At 42.4% G+C, this 23,822-nt stretch overlaps 1 protein-coding gene across 4 annotated transcripts in view; it reads right to left on the bottom strand.

Annotated features, from left to right (window-relative positions):
• Positions 1-23,822, bottom strand: part of ADCY7 (adenylate cyclase 7) — an 82,088-nt gene that overhangs the window by 23,051 nt on the left and 35,215 nt on the right. For all 4 annotated transcript variants that reach the window (XM_081870164.1, XM_081870161.1, XM_081870162.1 and 1 more), the window contains exons 4-12: positions 22,270-22,431; positions 13,889-14,038; positions 12,783-12,928; positions 11,659-11,770; positions 8,689-8,816; positions 7,432-7,590; positions 5,152-5,284; positions 1,730-1,918; positions 702-745 (exon numbers count right to left, since the gene is read on the bottom strand). In XM_081870164.1, coding sequence (XP_081726290.1) covers positions 702-745; positions 1,730-1,918; positions 5,152-5,284; positions 7,432-7,590; positions 8,689-8,816; positions 11,659-11,770; positions 12,783-12,928; positions 13,889-14,038; positions 22,270-22,431 — 1,223 coding nt within the window. The remainder of the gene's footprint in view (positions 1-701; positions 746-1,729; positions 1,919-5,151; positions 5,285-7,431; positions 7,591-8,688; positions 8,817-11,658; positions 11,771-12,782; positions 12,929-13,888; positions 14,039-22,269; positions 22,432-23,822) is intronic.

The following is a 23,822-nucleotide window of genomic DNA, read 5'->3' as shown; positions in this document are numbered from 1 at the left end:
CCTCCACAACTCACTGTAACTCCTTTCCCTCTAAGCCGCTCACTGTCCGCCTGACAACTTTGTTTTATTTTGGAGGATAATGTCTAGGGAGGAAATCCTAAAGGTGGCAACCCTAGTATGGGGCGATTTAAAAATAATAATAATAATTTTCTCGCATGAAAACCTTCACGAGGGCACTCCACTGCTAAAAATAGTAAATCTGAAGTCAAACTGTGCAGAGAGAAGAATCAGCCAAATCTAATACAAAAATCAAGACAATAATATGCAGCCTACTTCTGATAAAGTCACAGAGGAATATTGTGCAGAATAAGAAGAACATTCCAAAGAACATGATTCAGAGACCACATGCAGTGGAGTTACTGAGCCTTCAGTAAGATCTGCAAACCAATTTATGTGCTACACAAGACAGGGCCTTCTTGACAGGGGCACCAAAGTTGTACAACTCCATCTTCACTGACCTTTCAGATGCTTAGCAAAAGGGCTTCTCTTCCAGAGAGGTCCCAGAGCTTTTTCTTACTGTAAACATCTTATATTATGTTGGTTGTGCTGGCTTAGTAGTAGTAACAGTAACTTTCTAGCTGCCTTGTTAATCACAGTTCTGGAAGGTAGGGTATGTGTGTGTGTCTGTGTGTATACACACACACAACACCACAACACAACACAGCAGGATCTAACATGTGTTATAACCATGCATGACTTGCCTCTCTGTAGTCCTCTGGCGGCTCACCAACTGCAGAGCTATCTCCTAAGCAAGAGAGAAAAGGTAGGGGATTAATGCATTCCCAACCCTCCCTCTTAAAGCATGTAAATATAATTTAATGAATTCAACAAGCAAAATACGTTCAGTGCTGCACAGAAGAGCCCCTGACCTGTGAGTTTCCCATAACATAGAAAGTATATTAAATGGTTGGCTGAGTTTCTGCATCTGTAACGTAAGGGGCTGGCTTCCTCTCAGGAAGTGGCACGACGGGGGAACAAACCTAAGATTCGTGTCATTTGCAAGACTGCCTAGGTAGGGAAGCAGATGCCCTACATGACATTTATAGCTTTATTCACTTTTGCTATGAAAATATCTATTTTATATTTGCTTTCTAAATGTAATTTTATGGTTGCTCTTATGCTGCTCTTCGCTGTGATATTTTCTTTTAACATCCTTAACATCTTAACACAGGATTTTGTTGCAATAAAATAAATAAAATAAAACGTAAAAAAATAAAATAAGTAAGTGGAAAGGTGTTAAAAAAGGACTGTGCTTCCGGATTTATTTATTTTTTACTTTTTGTTGACCATCTGTACACCCTATGACTGAGACTGGTGTCAAAAGAAGAACTGATATGTATGTAATACATACGATCCCAGCCCTTTAAATCACCTCAGAGAGGACTTGGGTGGGTGAAGTCTTCACCCAGGTCCGTTCTGACATCCTACCCATCAGGTTGGCCCCCAATGTCTCATGGGATTTCCCAGCTAGCCATGCAGGAAAACACCTTCCACTGCCGTGCTGAAGCTGGGAAATGGCTGTACCTGCCCACTCCATAGCCACACTGGGCCACAAACTCCACTTCCCATAAATAAAGTGGGGGGGGGATGGGACGGGACAGGACTTCTCTCCCTTTTTCTACCCTTTGTTTCCAATATTTACTTCTGACTCCTTGCAGCAGCAACAACAACCAAAAGCCAACCAAGTCCAAACTGAGGGTTTTGGAAAGAAAGAGCAATGGAGCCTCACCCTCCTATGCCTTCTGTTTGGTGCAGTTGTCTCGCTGCTCACACTCTCTCTGTGGTTTAGGTGAGCAAAAGGCCGGGCGGCCCCCCAGGTCTCCAAAAACCTCGACATCCGGACAGAGGCCCTCATCTTCAAGCCATCGTGCACTCTGGTGGTTTGTGGGAGGTGGTTGTTGGAAGTGCGCTGCTTAGACTGAACCCGGGGAGAAACAAGACAGCCAAGTGTACATTTTAGAAAACTGGATATAATGAACAAATGAAATTATTTGGCAGAATTTATATGCAGTGGTACCTTGGGTTACATATGCTTCAGGTTACAGACTCCGCTAACCGAGAAATATTACCTCGGGTTAAGAACTTTGCTTCAGGATGAGAATATAAATTGTGCAGCGGCGGTGCAGCGGCAGCAGGAGGCCCCATTAGCTAAAGTGGTGCTTCAGGTTAAGAACAGACCTCCAGATCGAATTAAGTTCTTAACCTGAGGTACCACTGTACTGCTGACTCATCCGTAACCTCTAAGCCAAACTGGCACTCTTCAGTTTGGATAGCTAGATGGCTCAGTTGGTTCGTGCGTGCTGCCGATAACGCCAAGGATGCCGGTTTGATGCCCGTAAAGGACAGCTGAATGAATATTTCTGCATTGCAGTAGAGGGATTCTATGATTCTTAAGATGTTCGGAGCTATGACTTCCACCAGCTTCAGCCAAAATGAGTTTTGAAACATCTGGAGGGTGCCAAGTTGGTGAAGGCTGTTCTAAGCGGTGACCATAAAACATGAGACATTTGTTAAAAAATACTGGTTAAAAACTGAACGTTAAAAGCAAGCGAACAGTGTAATTTATCAGTAAAAGTTATTGAAGAAATATACACATTAAAACAAACTTATATGTTAAGATTACACATCTGAACAGTCTTACAGAAAAGTCTTAACAGGTGCCAGGTACAATAAACATGGTGAAACAAAATTATACAGGAAATGATACAGGAAGCCTTATAAGCTATGACTACCCAGCCCAGAGATGGGGAGCCTGTGGTCCCTCCATATGTTGCTGGACTCAGACCTTGCTCAAGGGTCAGCTTGGCCAGTGAGAAAGGAGGACGCTGGACTAGGTCAGCCTTCAGTCCAACCCAGCTGGGCTCTTCCTATGACTGCAACTCCTGTCATCCCTGGCTATTGGCCATGTTGGCTGACGCGGAGGCTGAAGGGAGCTAGAGTCTGTGAACATCTGGGAGGGCAACAGGTTAGCCAACACTGACTTCAGACCGCTTTTGCCTGCTCTGACCTGCAAGGCCTCTCTAGTGCCTTATGGCAGGCAGGGGACTGTCCCATCATTTATCACTTGACTCTTTCATCTGGAGATGTAGGTGAATCAACAGGGGAAACTTCTGCAGTCAAAGCGTATGCTCTAAACCCGTGGTTCCCAAACATTTTCGGGCCATCTCCCCCTCAGTTCCATTAACTTCACCCCAGTGCCCTGTGCCTTACCCCATGGAAAGCATTCTTCAGAATAGTGGTTTGCACAATCCACTGAGGGATAGCGCAGTTGGTAGAGCATGAAGCTCTTAAATCACAGGATTCCTGCATTGAAGGAGGTGGGACTAAATGATCTTTGTGGTTCCTTCCAACTCCACAATACGACAATTCAGCTACCAACACAATGAAATTCTGAACAGCAACAAGTAATTGCACGTTTATTCAAAATCCAATTTAAACCATTTAGTTTAACTGATTCAACTGATTTGATTAACTTGAGCCATTGATGCCACTGATACTCATTTACACCTCCAGTGCCCCCCTCCCCATCAGCTGCTTGCCTCTTAGAGCCACTCTAGGTAACCCCAGTGCCCCCTAGGGGACAGGACAGCCCACTCTGGAGACCGTTGATCTACACACCTTTCCTCCCAATCCAGAGGTAGCTGATGAGTGTGTCCAACAGGTCTCATGCCACATCCACGCTATATACTCAACACACGTTTAATCTTGGGAACCAGCTTAAGAGGATGCTGGCCTCAACTGCAGCACACAGTTTCATTTGTGAGCTGAGCAGAACAAACTGGATCACCCTGGAGTACCTTTTATTTTCTCATCGCTTTTTCTCAGAATGCCAGTGGAGCTGCACTTAAAGGCAGAACGTGGGAGGCTTGAAGCGTATTCTTTTAATTACACACAGTTAAAGAGCAGCCTTTTCTGGATACTTGAAGTGTTCCTTGGAGACCGAACTCTATAAGCCATTGTTTCATGGATCCATGGACCCTGGCAACTGAATGTCTAATACTTATTTCAGCCTCGTTATGCAATTGCAGCCCTGCCTCCCCACCGTCTGTGCTCCCAGTTCTCAGTCCACAGTCGCTATCTTTCTTTGTGGTTTATTGCCTTCGGTGTCCCAATTCCCACCCCCCTACACACCCTGCAACTCCTTTCCTTAGCTTGAGAAACTCAAAGCAAAACAACAACAACTAACAAACATAAGCACAGCCATGCAAAATAAATTGAGGGGTTGCTTGAGCAAGATTAAGCATGCAGATTTGCTCAACTTATTTCAGCTACAAAATACAAGGTGTGGGGTTTTGTTTTTTGCAGACCGCAGAACTAAAAAAGCGAATTATTTGACTTCCCCTCACACACAACAAAATTTTTGTCAGATGTATATTATGCGCAGGCTCACATGCACACAGAAACCCAAATGTGCCCCAGAAACCTGCAGGCAGATTGGGCTTGTTCAAATCAATGTGAAAATTCAGGCTCACTCATATCAACACTATGCACGGTTCACTGGTCCCCAGTTGTGAGTTTCGCTCTTATTTTCCATCCCTTTTCTCCCCAGGGATAAGCCAACCATGTTCATGGGCAACAGCTCCCATTAACCCTGGGAGTTGTAGCCAAGATCATCTAGAAGCCTCCACATTGGCTATCCCTGCCCTATGCAAGGTTCTCCCTAGCCCCTCTCCCCTCCCCCACCACTACTCCGTCCTTTTGTCTCCCACACCCATGGGCTTACTCAACCACTCTGCTTCCGGGTTGCCCAATCTAGCTTTGCCACCACCTGCATTCCATTTGCTATCCTTGTCTGCCCAGGATTTCTATCTCTGCCCCTCCTTCCTTCCTGGGGAAAAAAAACAGCTCACAGTTATCACACCCTCAATTCCAGTATGAAATTCTTCATAGCCAAACTTTTTAAAAAATAAATAAACAAATTCCACTTCATTCACAGATGCAACATCGTTTGCAAACATTTTACCACGGGCATGTACTTCCCAAACAATCAGAGAATGTGATGACATCACAGCACTTCAGCCAATGGGGAGGGAGATCCCAGGCAACATTCCATTTATAACTTGCTAAAAATAATAATAAGCCAGGAAGACAAATGTGTGCACACACTTGTAAGCGATATGCACGTGTATCCTAGGGTAAAAGCACACCTACCCTCGGGTCTATCACCAAATAAGTTTTGATATTCATGGCTTCAAGGTAAGGGTCTCTGAGGTGTCCATTACCATCTTCCACTTCATAAGCTTTGCCTAGGTGACTGAGGGTTGCTTCTGTGATGTGTACACGGCTGGAGAGAGGAAAGAGACAGGAGCACAAAAGACTTGAAACATTTGCAGAAAGGTCACTGTAAGTTATTCATTTCCATATCAATGGCTGCTGTTGACAAGCCTGTGCTTCTCAACAGCTTCACGCCTTGGAAGCCAAATCCAGTATCCTGGCAGCATTGCTGTTTAACAGCTTTGCTTATTTGCAATCCATCATAGCACAATTGTTCATGCATTTCTCACTGGGCTTTGTGCAGTGCCTTCAGTTTTTTTTTTTTTTTTTTTATTAAGGAAGGTATGTAGGATTTATCTACTGCTTAATTGTCAAAACCTCCAAGGGGTTTAAATAAATTACGCATTAAAAACACCGATAATATCAGACATTAAAAGCAAGTTAACCTAAAATTTTCAAAATAAACGAGCAGTTTTCAAAGCGCACATTATAAAATAAAAGTTGCACATTAAAATGCATGTCCCAGTTTGCATGTCTGGATAGGCTTCCTTCAGCAATGACAACAAAAAGGTTTCAGCAGTATAGTACTGTACAGAGAAAGCACCTGCCTAGTATCAGTGGGCAAGGAGTACCAAAGTGCAGGTGTTGCCATGCTGCAGGAATGATTCCTTGCAAGTGTGGAACAAACATTATGTAGCACCCTTTCTTTCAGCAGTGTGGGAGATGAGGCAAGCAAAATTTAGGCTGTAAACCTGTTAAGGCACCGATCTGTCTCCCCCTCCCTTGTGTTTGTCTGCAAAGCACTATGTATATTCATGGCGATATGATTACTATTATTATTAATAGATGCCATCATGCAACAGCATTCAGCACCGCGCATGAATTTAATGCAAGCAAACGTTAATTATATGCACAGTGACTCACACATGGATTAGCTGTAGCCCTAGGGATCATTATAAAATATACACACTCTCAATACTTGTGCAAACTGCTAATCTCATTTTCAAGGACAGCTTGCGTGTGCTTGGGGAGCCCATCAACATTAATTCAAATTTATACCAAAAAAACACTCTTCCCTCCACCACCCCTCTCTGAACAAGTTGCTGAATGGCTCTCAAAAAGGGCTGGAAGCTCTCGAGGGCAACATCTAGATATATTACACAACACAGAAACATCCAAGAGTTTACTCAGCTGGTTAGCGTCACTGTTTCTCAGGCAGTTTTCTGAAACAATCCAAGCTGTAATGCACTAAGCTCCAAATACATATACACACACACCTTCTTTCGGTTAAATAGTTTCTTCCCTGCACATTCCTATCTTTAGGGTTGTTCTCCAAAAGGGAGCCAGCTACCCAGATATATAATCAGCAAGCTATATTTGTTTTTAAAAGCTGTATTGATTTTTATCTGGCATTTTATCTGTGTTTTAATAATAGTTTTATATGCATTTGTGTGTGGTTTTTTTTAATTGGTTGGTGGATTTGACCTGTGTTTTACCTACAGGTCTTATTTGGACACCACTTGGAGAGCTCTTTGATCAAGAGATTGATAAAACCCTTTAATAAATTTGTCCATGGGCAGAGTTGAGCTTCACTGTTTTAATTATGTAAATCAACATCTTATACTGCTTAATGTGATCATTTGTTTACTTAAACTGTTTCATTTGCTTGCTAGCTTCCAGTCAGTTAATTGTTATTATTTATGCACTGGGAAAAGCTTCAGCAATGCCAACAACTCAGGATCTGGGGGGGAGGGGGAGGGGCAGGGGGAGGAGCAGGGGATTACCCAATGACAGAAGAGCCTCTATGCTCATATATAAAAAAGAATCAACCGAATGGTTCTGAGCCATTTCAATGATGGATTGGGTAGGCATGGTATGGAACCATGCAAACTATCAAAACCATGGTCAAATCCATGCCATGTGCTTTACATGTATGGTCTGGATGTGGCCTTTGTGGCTTATATGGCGAGCAACGACGACAAGACATCAAATGATAAATGCACGAAAGGAAGAAAATCAACCAGCAAAGAACATCCATAGACTTCAGAGGCAATAAACAGCTCTTCCTCTGAATAGCGTGGTACAATGCACATTACTCAAGTTCTGCTCATAGCGTTGTGAAGATTCCACACGTCTCCAGCACCACGACAAAAAGGGCATAATTTCACCAGGCTTCTTTCCCAAGTGAATTACACCTTCAGGTTGGGGAATCCTTACCCAGGAACTCCCGCAGATTCCATTCGGTTAGCTAAGGAGACATCGTGAGACCAAACGTCGTACTGCCATTTCCGAAGCCCTATTACACCGCAGAGCACGTTCCCAGAGTGAATGCCGACTCGCATATTGATGTCCACTCCTGTGGCTTCTCTCACTTGTCTGCAAAACAGATCAGAAGAGGATTGGAAGAGGTGCCTACTCTTCCCCCATCTTAATGCCTACAAATTTATGCTGGCGCTTTAATTCTCTCTTAATTACTGCAAACACCAATGTGAAATTTAGGGATGTGCTCAAGTCAACAGCCAAAATGAGAGAAGAAGTGGGATGGATCGAGTGTTTTAAACAAATTGGAGTAGGCTTCATCTATACAAGCAATGGAAGACAGTGGAATATAGGAAAATGACTTATACTGAGCCAGACCATATGCCAATTTAGTCTATGCTCATGAGTAGAGGAGCATTGAATACAGAGAGAAACGAACCATCATCTCTGATGCTTTCACGTGTTTCTTTAAATACTTGCCCTTGTTTTATCATACACATTAAATGCAGTGGCTCAATGGTTTGCAGTAACCATCATTTAGAACCCAAGCCATAGTCTGAACTTCCAAACACAGACTCAAATAATGCTTTAGAACTGCTTGCCTACTGTCATTTTAGGAATGCAGGAAACTGCTTTATGTTGAGCCAGACCATTGATCCATCTAGCTTGGTGCTGTCTACATTCACTGTTCGAGGCTCTTCAGAGTTTCGGGCAAAAGCCTTTAACAGCCATGCATGGAAATAACAGAGAATGAACTCAATACGTTCTCCATTCAAACCATATGCTTCACCACTAAGCTATGGACCCTCCCCAACTTTGGGCCAATTACTATGGCCTCATTCTCTACAGACTAGCTATGAGCTGTAACCAAGGTTTGTCCTGTGGTTTACAGCTTGTGCTTTGTCAGCACAGGTAAACCATGAGCCCAGTTTGGATGCTGTGCTTAATAAAACTATGATGGAGCAGCAAAACTACTGGAGAGGAATAAAGAGGCCACAATCTCCTCTCCCAGAGCCCACACTTGCCCATTAATGCTAAGCCATGGTTTGGCTTAGTGTGATGTACAAAACAGGCGGTTGACAGCAACACTTTTTTCTGTCCCCATGTTGGGGACGTATACTTTGCACACTACTATGTAACCTATTCTCATGTCTTTAGTTCTACCTTGTTAATGTTTCCACATATTATTTAAACTCATTTTTTTAAAGTACATACTTTATAGCTTCGCACATGTCAAGGCCCATTTTCACACAGTTCTTGGCATGTACTGGCAAGGAAACAGGTAATCCCGAGACACAGTAATAACAGTCTCCCAGAATTTTTATCCTCATGCATTCATTTTCCTGCAAAACAACAACAACATGCGAGTCATCAGAAACACTGCAAATATGAATTAGCAAGTATCTATCTTAAGGAACACAAATTATAGGCTTTACTTTGCAGAACAAACAAATCTGAGCTTATCTGGAGCTGCTGTTTTACTATCTCTGTTCTGAGGAACTCTGGGGCTCCACAGGAGTTTTTTTTCCCCCCCAGGGACTATGAGAAATCATAAAATTACAGAGTTGGAAGGGTCCCAAATGGCCATGTAGTCTAACTCTCAGCAATGCAGGAATCACAGCTAATCAGTAATGGTGGACAAGCTTCTTTGAAATGTAAGTTGTCAACCATCACCAGTTTTCCCCTACGAAGCTCAGGCAGAAGGAAGTCCTGTTGTGCATACGGAAATGGGTCTTGAAAATCAACACATAATTAGGGATGTTGGAGAATTCCAGCAAAAACAGAAATGACAGTGGAAACTGCCAATGTGTGCTTATTAGGCCCATGTCTGGAAGGGAAACAAATCTGAATATTCTGCTGCAGTTCGTCTTCTGCCAAAACTAACATTATCCGTCTCGCTAGCTGCTGCAACGAACAAATTATATAAATTATGTTGTTACCTTGTTATTTAACCCTACCCATTTCACTGCAAAAGAAACACAGATCAAGTGGGAAAACACAATCACTTAATTACAGGCATCTCCCCACTTACATGGGGGTTATGTTCCTGGGTAGCGCGTATATGTGAAATCACATATAGAGGAAAACACCACCTAAAAAGCCTATAAACATCCTCTAAACCCCTGGAAACCCTTAAAACCCCCATGAGATTGCAGTTGCAAAGGATCCTGGGGTTGCACTAGTTGTTTTCTTGCTTTTTAAAAAGCTATATTTGCAGTTTTCGCATCTTTCGCAGTTTAGAATCGATTTATTTCCAGGCGCCACACATATACATGGTTGTGCACAAGTTGAACACGTGTGTACATGGGAAGATGCCTGTATTGTTTGCAGACTGAAAGCAGCAGCAACCACAAATACTGATAACGTAAGCAATGCTGCGTGTGATGAACACAGGGCAGAATGGAAAATGAGGACTCCTTACATCCCTCCCCATAATGGTCTGGATAATTGGTTAGCCTCAATATAAATCTTTTCAGAAGTTTAGCAAGGCCACCTCCTCATCCTTCTCCAGTCTCCGCAAATGTTTAACAACCAACATGCAAGGAATTGTATGAGAAACAAGAAAAAATTGAAAAAGGAAGACAGAACTTTAAACATCTTAATTATGCATTTATGCCATTTTAGCACACAAGTTGTTTCAGTACGTTTAGTGATTCAATTCTACCACATCCATTAAGGCTTAATTAAGTTAACATCCCAATTGCTTCTTTGCCTTTAATGAGAGATAGTTCAGCGACAGAACACTTTTAGACCATAACTCCCTAATCATGAGCATTTATAATATTAATAGATTGGAAATGGTTGGAAATAGAACCTTCTATAAATAGAGACAGATGCTCATACCCATAAATCCCACATGTTCAGTACAGTGAACATTACTAAGTAATATAATATAATATAATATAATAAGAATATAATATAATAAAGATTGAGGCCAGAGATTCTGCAGACACAGAAAACTCCTTTGTGCTAAAATGGAATGTTCAACCTATCAACTGCTATTAACTCTTATAAATGTAAGAGGTTGGGAGATTTAAAACTTGTTAAATATAATTTCTCTTCATTTGCAAAATACAGAACAGAATAAGTAGTAATTTACACAAGCTTCAGATGAAACAGCCAAACCAAGGTTGCATCATTGCCACGGAATCAAAACTGTCAAGCTTAAGTTCTGCATTTGTCCTCCGAACCAGAACTGGAACCAATGGATAAAATCAGTTTACCAGTCAGATTTGGAGAAAACCATAGTTTGCGAATCTGGGTGCAAATAGCAAATAATGGCTGTGCTTACACATTCTGTTAAACCATGATTCAGCACATTCAGGCATGAGTTTGTATGCCCCCTTCCTCTGCCTGTGCAGCAAGGAAAGTTGGGTTTGGGAACTTTCGCTTTCACTTTTAACTATAGCTTGCACATTATCCAGACTAACAAACTGGGGTTAATGCGTTACCTTAACGGAGGTTATTTTCATACATGTCAACTTCAACTTTTGAAGTTGGCTAGTTGAAAATTACATTAGCAATGGTTAGCTTAAGTTCCTGGTTTGGATAATGCAGGAAGCTGCTGTTAACATGAAGGAGAATCTTATGAAATCCTCTTGGCCATACAGGAGAAGGAGAGGAAGGAGGAGGAGGAGCATGCAACCTCAAGACTCACTATAGCTTGTTCCCATGATGCTACACCACAGTTCAGTGTGACATCCAAATACAGCCCATGGTTTGCCCAACCACAATTTAGCTTACATGTGAACCAGGCCACTGCACCGTTATCAGTGGTGGAGCTTCACGCTCTGGCACCGGGGGGGCGGAGAGCAGGTCGGGGCAGGGAGCGCCGCCCGCAGGGAGCCGCCTGCGGGGTGGGGCAGCCAGTGCAGGCAGGCAGCCGCGATGGCACCTTGGGGATCACGCTGCCGGGGGCAATGCACTCCCCCCGCACTCCTCTTCCTTCGCCAGTGACCGTTACTACACCTTATTAGTCTCAGTGTAATAATAGTTGGAAGGATTTATCTATAATTACTGTATTTACTTGAATCTAATGCTCACTTTTTTGGCAAAATTATGTTGCAAAAATTAAAGTGCACATTAGATTCGATGGGACATTAAGATCCAAGTAAATACGGTATTCAAAACATAATAATATTTAAAATTACAAGAGGCTTCTCTGTCTATCAAGAAGTTGCTTACCTTTGCTATTTGATCGAATTTGCCAAAGAGTTCATTCAACATCACCACGAGCTCTTTGGGAGAGCAGTCACTTGCCAGACGAGTGAATCCTACAATGTCTGCATACAAGATGCTATGCAAGGAAGCCAAAATCAATTAAATTGTTTTTCATTTTCTACATCAGCAATGTAGATATTTAAACTTCGTGGACATTAGCTAAGAACTGCACACATATGCACCAAACTATGGGTTACATCCAATGTCAGTTCCACTTAAGAGTAGGCCCATTGAAATTAATGGATGACCAATTTAGACAAAATTAACATTGACTACAACCCTTTAATTATCTATTCTACTCCTCACTGAAATGGCTCCACTGGTTTCTGACAGCAATTGATTCACATGCAAAACTCACTTGCTCTTTTCCCCCCCTGCAAGATCAACTGTCCATCATTTTGATCGTTGGGATATACAGCCTTTAAAAGTGATATATGCTCTTAAGTTTCACATATTCCACTAAGATTAGGGCTTTTAGTGTGGCAGAATCTGCCCACTGAAATGTTCCTCTAATAGACATCAGGCAGACACCTAAGATACTGAAGCTCACCTGTTCACCCAGGCTTTCCCTTGAGGGGTGATCTAAGTGTGTTGATCCAATATAGGGCTGCCATATGTCTGGAATATCCTGGACACAGCCAGGATTCGTCTGTCAAAAATAGCATCCAGACAGATTTTTTGGAAAGCAGCAAAAATGTCCGGGAAAACCTGGGTATATGGCAGCCCATATTGGAAGTGGTGGTTGGTTGGCTGTTGTTTTTTGCAATTTTCCTTAAAAAATACCTTTAAAGCTTCTTTTTATATATACATTTTGCAAAAAAAAAAAAAAAAAGCTCAACAACTCCCCCCCCCCCGAAAAAAAGAACTCTACAACTTTGGCCCAAATATATCTTTGGCATTATATTTTCCATTTGTTTTATGCATGAAATTTTATCGATTTTATCCTGTTCTCTGCCATGTTTTGCTTAATGCCAGTGGCACAGAATTTGTTGCAAAACAAATAAATGGCAAGAACTGGATTGTGTCTCTAGTATACTGGGGCAACAGAAAGAACTATTAACAGAACCAGGACGAGTTACACCGCTCACCTAACATTCTGGTGCCGTTTCACATACAGGCTGTGGAAGTTGTTGTCGTGCTTCTTCCTGTCATTGGTTTCCTTCAGGCGTTCTATGATGGCTAATTTCATTCCCATAGATATATGAGCTGGCAGTATTGATAAAAGCAAGCTTTCCTAAGAGGGAAGAGCAGGTCTTGTTCATTTTGCCTTATTAGCACTTATGCCACACCCTTTAAGAGTAAATACCTGCAAGAGCGCCTTGTCTCATATACATCCTCTAAAGCACTTCAATCTGTGCAGCTAGTACTTGTAAGAAAATGATATCTTAGTGTGGCTCCACCCACACTTTGGAACTCCCTGCCTATTGAAATCAGGCAGGCCCCTTCCCTGTACTCTTTTCAGCGCCTGCTAAAAACACTTTTTCTTAAAGTCACGTGCAGAATGGTGACATGGGTTTTAATCTGGTTTTAGCTTATTTTTTATTTAATTTTTTTAAAAAATGTTTTAAATAGTTGTTTTTACTGATAATTTCATTGTTTTATTATTATTATTTTTGTAAACTGCTTACAGGATTGTTGCCTTTTTAAGAATCAAGTGGTTTATAAATGTTATGCCCACTTAAGGGGCTCCTTACAATACGTCCACCTTACAATTCCATTAAAAAAAGGAGGAATCAGAATGACAAAGAGTCAAGGTCTGCAGTCAAACGCCACAAAAACATTGCCTACCTCATAAAGTTCTGAGAAATGCAGAGTAACAGTATTTATTTTTTTAAAAAAACAAAACCCTAAAACTAAAAACGTCAGCGTTAGTGGTGGTGAGGGTCATAGAAATGTAAAGAATAAATTGCTGTGCCGGAAAGGTGCTCATTAATTCAGCCAAAAAAAATGGTCCAATGTTCTCTTACAATGGAAATTTTGGAAGGAGTTCAGTTACAGAGGTTTTACTCCAGCCGTTTTGCCGACTCCTTTTGCACATGTATGGGTGTCCTTTGGTGAGCGTGAACAACCGAATACTTCTAAGTGCGACCCATTACAGAACTTGCCTTCAAAGAGGTGATCTCCTGGTATGGCTGAATGATGATGTTAAAAGAGCTAGAAAGTGTGTAGGTATTTAAAGCATTGATTCACTCACTTGCTGCCTCTTTTCAATCTTCAGCTTCATTTGGACTTGGATGCACTTTAAAGTATATCTGTACAGATCCCACGAGGCATCCTGCATCTGATGCTTGTGGAACGCACCCATCAGGTTACCACAGAGAAAAATGAAAGCATTGGCAAGCACCTGAGGAAATAAATAAATGCCCCAACATCACAAACTCAAAATTTTATAAGCGAAACTTTATTAAGGCTAAATCAGCTCATTTTCTGTTCTCTTGCCCAGCACTTGACAAGAGACTCCTGGCCCATGTTTCAATACCCAGTCAATACAACTGCACATTATATCTAAGTTTCCATATTTCTGCACCAGCTGCTGTTTTCCCCCAAAGTTAGCTAGATATCATGGGGTTATTTTGTTTTACTTGGATGTATCTACGTGGTGCTATGTGGTGCTAATAGTGAACTGTGAATAGCCTTAAGGGCTCTAGCTTCGCTCCTTCTCTAGCACAAGGAGAAGCAACAAACCATGGTTAGTGGTATGTCCTAACCAGGAATCATGATTCGTTTTGCTCCAAACAAACTATGATGTAAAGTCAAGGTTTGATCTCTGTTTACCAGACATGGTTTGCTTCAGTGGACCAGAGAACATGGCCTCAAATGCTGATCTCAATGTTCAAGCAGGCTATTACTGGTACAGGCTGTTATTCAGATAATCTGGTACCATATGAAAAGCTAGTTCATAAAGGAAGTGGGAGTGATCCTTCAAAATCAGGGGTGGGGACCCTTCTCTTGCTAGCAAGCCAGATCCTTACGTCCCTACCCCAGTTGGGCCAAATTTAACAGGTGGGTGGAGCCGTCCCTCATTTGATATCACTGTGGAATCAGGCGATGCTGCACTTTGAAGTCCCACTGCCGGGACTTCGAAATGTAGCATGAACTGTTTGAAAACCCTTTTGCAAACATTCCTGCACTGCTCTTTGAAGCCTCTGGTTTTCACAGGTTCAAGGAGCAGTGCTGAGAGGAGGAAGAGGTAGTATGTGATGGAGAAAAAAGACCCTTTGCCTAAGACCTTGGAGAGCTGCTGCCAAGCAGAGTAGACAATACTGGCTAGGTAGACAAACGGTCTGATCTGATATAAAGAAACTTCATGAGTTGCTTCCTAGATAAGCCTCCCCCGCTACAAACACACAGGAGAGGCATTGATCTTGGAATACAGTGGTGCCCCGCAAGACGAATGCCTCGCAAGACGAAAAACCCGCTAGACGAAAGGGTTTTCCGTTTTTCGAGGCGCTTCGCAAGACGAATTTCCCTATGGGCTTGCTTCGCAAGATGAAAATGTCTTGCGAGTCTTGCGAGTTTTTTCCCTTTCCCCCCCTTTTTCTAAGCCGCTAAGCCGCTAATAGCCACTAAGCCGCTAATAGCCACTAAGCCGCTAATAGCGCTAATCCGCTAATAGGGATGCTTCGCAAGACGAAAAAACCGCTAGACGAAGAGACTCACGGAGCGGATTATTTTCGTCTTGCAAGGCACCACTGTATGAAGGAATCAGGGAAGATCAATGGACTCAATAATGCCGCTACCCATCAAACAAAGATCCTGAAAAGTTTTGAGTGTGGATAGTGACATATAATATTCCAACAAGTAGGCTTGCAAAAAAATATCAGGACTGTCTCTCCACAATTTTGCATTTTAGGGTTTTTCTGTCTTACTTCTGTGATATATTGCAACCAGAACTATCTGCTTCATGTGCCAAACCTTAATCTTTCAATATCTGTAGGGTGATGTAATTTTTTCACCCCATTTGAACCTGAAACAAAAAAAACTTCTACTCTCTTCCTTGACTGGCTATAATAGGCAAAGTTTATTTCCTTTTAACAAGCCCTTTGTAGAAAAGGTATGCTTCCTCTCGAACTCAGGTACAAACGCAACACTCATTTAGAAATTGTGAAAGAGATTGTGCTTGTTCATTTGAAAGGTAATTGGGGAGAAAATTAATGAGTGTATATAGGCAAGCACTTGTGATGGTGAACAGTCAGGCAGCAAGAACATTGCTTTGAGAAGGACCATGATTTAATAGCCAATATTAGCAAACTGAAGCAACATCCAAGCCTAAGGAAATTAAATCATCTACTACGGTATTCTGATGAAGCTCCAATATATACACTGTAACTGAGACAAAAAGGAAATTACATATTTTAATAACTTAGGCAGGTTCTCTCCCCACCCTCTTTTTATGCTGTTAGCAAAGGGGGAAATTAACCAACAAAGAAACAAAAGACATAGCAAATGTTACAAAGGAAGGTTTAATAACCTAAGAAGAGTCTGCTGGATCTGGCCAATGGCGCATCTAGTCCAGCATCTTGTTCTTGCAGTGGCCAACCAGATGCCTGTAGGAAATCCACAAGCAGAAGCAGAACACAACAGTCCTCTCCCCTCCTGCAGTTTCCAGCAGCTGGTAGCATTGCTGCCTCCAACTGCGTGAGCAAAGCAGAGCCATTGTGGCCAGTAGCCATCAATAGCCTTATCCTCCAATCTGTATAATCCTCTTTTCAAAGTCATCCAAGCTGGTGGCCACCATTGCCTCCTTGTTCCATCTTTTGAACAACTTTTTCTCTTTTTGCAACCCAGAAGAAACCATAAACTGTAAAAGCGTCCTTGGCATAAAGGAGGAGGGCAGGCTACTAATAGCTGGGCCCATTCTGCATATCCAGACGGCAGGTTGCTCAGCAATGGTAGATACAGAATTTTGAATGCGAAAGCTTCAGATTATTCCCTAGAATAGCTATGGGGAAGGATGACGGAGTTACGCATAGGACTTCTCATTTATGGGTTTTGCTAGCACCCAGTAACTAATTATGAGACCAGGAATGAATTTTCCTCCAGGCAAGTCAAACTGGCTAGCAACTCAAGTGGATGGTTGGTTTTGTTGTTGTTTTAAGTGTGTGTGTGTGTGTGTGTGCATGCGCGCGAGTCTTGGCTCTCTTTCACAAGTCATCCTAAACTTTCTGGTTTGAACCTGCCTTCTTTGCTGGTGGTACACGTTGCCCAATTCACGTAGGTTGACTGGAGGGGCTGTGAAACGGACAGTTCCTGCCTTCAGTCAAAGAGTTGGCAACAGGGAGTTGACTTGTAGCACTCAAGCAGGCAGGAATTAGCAACATGTGCCAATTGTTATTAATCTAGATAATAGATTTAAGTTTTCAAATAACATTCATCATTTGTGATTCACAGTTTTGTAGGGACAACATGCTACAGGTTTTAATTCTCCTCTTCCTCTCCAGTTTACAGAACTACGATGGGGCTAATTTTAAATCCCCTAAAAGCATTTTTAAAAACCCAAGCATTTCCATCACTGTCACTTTGGCTCAGTTCAAACATCATGTCCAACCATGGTTTGCACGAATAGTGCTGCGAAGTTCAAAACATGGTTTAAAAATAACCCTTCTGGATCAAGCCAAAGGCTAATTTAGTCCAGCATCCTGCTTTTGACAGCAACAAGTCAGGTGCCTTTGAAAAGCCAAGTACTTGACAATGAGGGGAATAACTCTCTCCCACTGGTGTTCCCCAGCAAATGAGGTTCAGATACACGCTGCCTCTGATGCTGAAGGAGGCATATAGCCATCATGATGAGTTGCAATGTATAGCTTCCCCTGTGGATCCCCCCCCCCTTAAACCTTTGGAAATTACGCTTTTGGAAGCTCATCTGTGGTGCCGCCCCTGCCCCCAATTTATGTAGTTAAACCTGGTGCCATCTCTTTTTGCTTTTCAACAGGAGATGAAAACATGGTTGTTTACATAGGCATTTACAGGATGTTAGCATCTAGACTGAGTGCTAAGTTGTAGTTTGGCAGTGTTGATCAATTGGCTTGCTTTACCTGCCCATTGTTTTACTATGATTATGTTGATTGTACCCTGTTGTCACTGGGATCACTTGTGATGAAGGTCCAGTGAGAAATCTTCAGTAAATAAATACATTTAAAACTGCTTGCTTGGTTTCCTCTCTCTCTCAGCACTCTACTTCACTTGTTTACTCTTCACAAGTTTACTGTGCCTTCGGTAGCCTCTGAAGGCAGAGTGGTGGTCACAACCATGGTTTGTCAATCCATACATCATGCCAAAACTTAGTTGGTTAGTCAGCCATGGATTCCAATTCTTGTTAGCCAACTGAAGAGCATGGTTTGGCAATTCTGACATCACTGCAATCCATAGTTTAATGTCCTTAACTATGGCTTGTAATGATTTCTGAACCAATCCTGAGCATAAGACTATGCAAGATCTGGCCATTGGTGTGGGGTGGAATCCCCCCCCATGCTTTATTTTTACCATGGAAAGTGTTCCATTGCTTAAGATCAACAGTAACAATGAATGGATGGCAATGGCAAATACAAAATTTGGTAAGCTTGTCAGTTTCAAAATTTTGTTACTTTGCTTACTAAAATAAACATGTTGAATTAGATCACCCTATGTTGTGAATTGCTCTGTGCAAATTACCCAAATTTTCAAAGGAATATTTTCCTTTCCCCCCACCCCTGGAAAACCAGCATGACTGGCTCTGGCCTGTTGTTAGCAAATCAAAGAGGCAACTCTGGGAGCAAAACAAGAAGGATCAATATATTAGTGTAGTCAAGCAAAAATCCCACTCCACTTTGTAACCACAACATTTTAACAGTTAAACAATTCTTACAGCCATTCAGATGTCAGCTTATTCTAAGTGCTTTCTGCCCCTTTAACTCTGCAGGGGTGATGTTGGTAGACTTAAGACTGAGTCAATTTGTGGTTACTAACAACTATAAAGGAAAATGTTTTATTTTATTTGATGTTATGTTTCCTCTAAATCCTGGAATGACTATACAATGAATGGGCTGGAGAAAACTTTTAAACAAATGAGTACATGCATTTAGTGGTTCGGTGATGTATTTGGTTTTAGAAGAAAAATCACATCATTCTCCAGGTTTGAAATCCAGCCAAAACTATGACCAGGGAACTTAAAGAAAGCTTATAGAAAGCATTCAAAGCTGAACTAGTCCACAGTTTCCGATCCAGGCCACATTAAGCAATATGTGAATTTCTCACATATGAACTCTGTATGAATACATGTAACAGTAACCAGTTCTTCCTACCATATTCCACTCTCTAGTGGAATGTATGTAGGCATTCAACACAATAAACCCACCCCAGGCTTATAAATAACCATGCACTGGCCCAGTTTAACCTTTAAAGCCCTATACGGCCTCGTACCTACGGGACTGCCTCTCCTGGTATTTCCCACAGAGAAACTTATGGTCTTCAAATAAAAACATCTTGAAGGTCCCAGGCCACAGAGAGGTTAGGCTGGCCTCAACTAGAGCCAGGGCTTTTTCGGCTGTGGCTCTGATCTGGTGGAACACTCTGTCACAAGAGACTAGGGCCCTGCGGGACTTGACATCTTTCCGCAGGGCCTGCAAGACAGAGCTGTTCGACCAGGCCTTTGGCCAGGGCACAGCCTGACTCCCTCCCTCGGCAATCTTCGCGGAGCTCTGGCCCAATGGTTGCCAGTGGCTTGATTTGAATTAATTTTATAATGAATGATTTTAGAGTGTTGTGTTGTGTTGTACTTTTGTACTGTTTTATTGTTGTTAGCCGCCCTGAGCCTGGCTTCGGCTGGGGAGGGTGGGATATAAATAAAAATTATTATTATTATTATTATTATTATTATTATTATTATTATTAAGACAAGCAAACAAGAAGAGGTATGAATGAGCTTTTTGGTCACTCATGCAAGCACTTTCTCCCTATGTTAGGAGTGGGGAACCTTTGGCCCTCCAGACTATGCTGAACTAAAACTCTCCATCAGTGCTAGTAGACATAGTTGATGACCAGGGGTGGTGGAAGTTATAGTTCAGCAACACCTCAAGGGCCAAATGTCCCCCATACCTGCCCTACATGATGTGCCTGAATACAATGCAGAAGAATTCAATGTACCATAGCTTCTCATGGCATCTTAATCAACAACTTTTGGTCCACATTATACATTTAAAGCACACAGCTTCCCTCCAATAATCATGGGAACTGTAGTTTACCTCCCCCCAGAGCTACAATTTCCAGCAACCTTAGCAAACTCCAGTTTCCACAATTCTCTGGAGGAAGACATCTGCTTTAAATGTATGGTTTGGATCTGCTACAAGTTTCAGAACAAGACAGGATGCTTAAATGAACTATGCACACCCTCAGCGTCCTCCTCACACTCTTGGCCAAATTTGGAGGTCAAACACTGTACACGTGCCCTGAAGCGAAAACTAAATAAGGAAAGGAAAACAGAATATGGCAGGAGATCCCATCTTAGAACTCTTACATAATGTGCAACTTAGCCCCAACATTCTCCAAATATCAGCCCCCAATGTGTCTTCCTGGAATTCTGACACACACCCCTGCTGATTGGATCCCTGAGAACTAAATATCTTGAAATGAGGAGGGAATTGTTGTTAGAACCCATTTCTTGGAAAGACTGAAATCAAGTGTGATTCAGGGTGTCAAATGAGCATTTAATATAAAGGAGTTGCTTCAAAATGTGCCAGTAATCAAAATTCCCTGATAAATTTGTTAAGAGATTCATCAAAGAGAAGAAAGGAGAGCAAAGTGTTAAAATGAAGGGCTTGCATCATTCCACTAAGTAGCAATCATTTGGGGAAGGAAATGGGTTACCTCACCCTTCGAGACATGACGCACACACCTCAACTATGTGGATCCTGAATCAGAGAGGCTTTGCTCCTTTACACCGAGCTGTTTATCAGATTTCAAAAGCTTCATGACTAGACCCCTGGTGCTTGCCAAGCAATTGTGAAAATTCACTGGCAGGGTGCAACTGGCGCACAGACCAGTGTTACAAAGCCATGAGAATTTCTCTTTCCCTTTTCCAAGCAATTTAGGAACACACCCAACCCTCTTCATGAAAAGCCAAACATTCCCTCTTGGTATTTATTATGAATTATAACATTGTGAAGAAGATTCTGGATTGCCCAGCAGGAAACATTTTGCTTGAACTGAAAAATAATAATTAAAAAAATGAGATACAAATGCAGGACTTGTGCACTCTTTCTACACTTCACAATCTGCTTCCCAAAACAATTTTACTGTCACTTCAGGTAAAAAAATTCAGTGGGTGCGATTCAATTCAGCAGGTGCATGATTAAACTTTCTATACTCTGTGTCTAAATTCTGTAACTCTGACAGACACGCACACACACCAGAAGAAAAGAAAAAAAGAGTTTTACAGCCTGACTTCCTAGACTGATATTGGTTTTACTGCTTGATAAATTTGTCCAAGATTCTTTCTGGCTCCTGGAAAGAATGCCACCAGCTTTATGAAGCCAACAAATGGGAAACAGTCAATATCCACATGGAAGAACAACAAAGAATAAATATACACCCAGAAAACAACACACTATATCCCAAGACAACAGAAAAGCACAACACAGCTATTTCTAACTACCACTTATTCTTCTAACATACAAGACCAAATGTGAATATAAAGTTGTATTTTAACTGCTTAACTAAACCGACTAAAAACATTTTGATTGACTTAAAAGGCAGCCCAGTTAAACTGGGCAAGTCCTTATGAAACCTCTTCTAAGATTATATGGGCTATGACACATATGTGCATTGATAACAAAGTATTCTTCTAGCCTCTGGAATTTTGTGTTTTGTCCATATGTTTAGCTAAATCAAAGTTTTAACCCGTATGGCCCACCTGAAAATTGCTGAGAGCCTCAGCAACTGTATTTATCCTATTTACATCCTTCAAGGAGCTCAATGGTTCTCTCTCCCTTCTCATTTAATCCTCACAGAAACACTGAGGTAGGTTAGGTTGAGAGGGAGCGACTGGCCCAAGGTCACCCAGTGAGCTTCAAGGCTGAGTAGGAATTTGAACCCTGGTCTCCCAGGTCCTAGTCCAGCATTCTAATCATTGCACCACATGGGTAATGGACCACAATGACTTTTCAGCCACTTGTAGCATTTGTTAACATCTAATCCAGCATCCTGTTCTCACGGTGCACCATGGTGCAAGTGGGAAACGCACAAGCAGGGAAAGAGCAACACAACACTCTCCCCTCCTGTGGCTTCCAGCAATTGACATTCAGCAGTATTGCTGCCTCCCAACTGTGGAGGCAAAGCATAGCCATCATGGCTAGTAGCCATTAAGGGAATCAAGAGCCCTCTCCATGAATTTCTCTAATCCTCTTTTAAAGTCATCAAGGTTGGTGGCCATCACTGCCGCCTGCGGGAGTGAGTTCCATAGTTTAACTATGCGCTGCATGGATAAGTATACTTTAGTTTCCCTGTCTTGAATCTTCCAGTGTTGAGCTCCACTGGATGTCCACGGCGTCTGCCTGATCAAAATGCACATGTTGCAATCACATATACAAACCTTTGCCTTACCTGACGTGGAAGAGTCGGGTGGTCCTGCTCGTTTTGAGCTACAGCGATGCTCAGGACTACAATATGGGAGAGCGCTGAAACACTGCTGACAATCACAGCATCTCTCATTCCCAAGGGAAACATGGTATAAGCCGTGAAGATGATGAACAGAAAGAATGGCACCTGTTAAAAAGAAACGAGATCCTTGATGTTTTCCAAGCACCTGTCAAAAATTACTGAACAAATGATAGGTTTCGAGAGAACAATGGAAGCTGTGAAGGAACCAGTACTCAAAAACGCTTTCAGGGAACTGTGTTAAGAACAGCACAACTTCCACTTCTATAAATGGGATAGGGAAACCACTATGTTAATCAGAAACATAGGTAAAGGGCAGGTGAAAAAGGTAAAGGGACCCCTGACCATTAGGGTCCAGTCGTGACCGACTCTGGGGTTGTGGCGCTCATCTCACTTTATTGGCCAAGGGAGCCGGCATACAGCATCCGGGTCATTTGGCCAGCATGACTAAGCCGCTTCTGGCGAACCAGAGCAGCACACGGAAACGCCATTTACCTTCCTGCTGGAGCGGTACCTATTTATCTACTTGCGCTTTGACGTGCTTTTGAACTACTAAGTTGGCAGGAGCAGGGACCGAGCAACGGGAGCTCACCCAGTTGCGGGGCTTCGAACTGCGACCTTCTCATCAGCAAGCCCTAGGCTCAGTGGTTTAGACCACAGCGCCACCCGCGTACAGGACAACAATCAATAAACTGTGACACAACCCTAGCAACAGAGGTACAGATGAAGGGTACTTCACCTATCTGAGGAGTTAGCATTCTGGATAGGGTTGCATTCCATCCAGTTATTCTTCTGATCTAACGGGCAGTGTATTATAGGCCAAAGTATCTCACTGCACGGGGTGGGGGGTTGGGGGCTTGCCTCCCCTCTTACCCCACCCTCCCATCTGCTCTCCAAAGATCCAGAGAGATGTCTCCTTTTACCATACCCAGGCATATACAGGAATGTTTTGTATATGCCCTTTGCAGTCAACCAATCAAATCTTCCTGCCTGCTCTTTTCCCTCCCTTTCTATCTCTAGTTTGATGAAACATTTCTCCAAGGCACACCCACATCTGTAACTCTCAATGGTGCCCCTAATTGCTCATAATCAAAGCAGCATTAATTTTGCAAATTGATGTCATAATTAAATGATCCCCTCCCCCCCCACTGCAGGTGATTAGCCATGCCTATTTGCATAATGAGCAGTGTCTGGGGATATTCAGACAGCCCCAGATTTGAAGGCAGTTGTGTTTTGTTTTAAAACATGCATTTTTAAATGAGTGTATATAAACACAGCAGAAACACATCCCTTCCCAGAGCCAGTGGGCAGAATATTTGCACTTGGGCTAGAGAAACCCAGGTTGCAATCCCTGCTCACCCATGAGGCTCACTGGGTGACCTTTCATCAATGTCTCACGGGAGAGGTTAGATGAAGACATGCCATATCTTTAAAAAGCACATTCAAAATACAGTCCCCACCCCAAGCAGAATCCTGGAAACTGTAATGCACCCCTTTCA

Source organism: Podarcis erhardii (genome assembly GCF_964252035.2).
Source record: "Podarcis erhardii genome assembly, chromosome: 7".
Lineage (NCBI taxonomy): Eukaryota > Metazoa > Chordata > Lepidosauria > Squamata > Lacertidae > Podarcis > Podarcis erhardii.
Note: the sequence above shows the minus strand (reverse complement) of the source record. Positions and strands in the feature narration are given on the sequence as shown.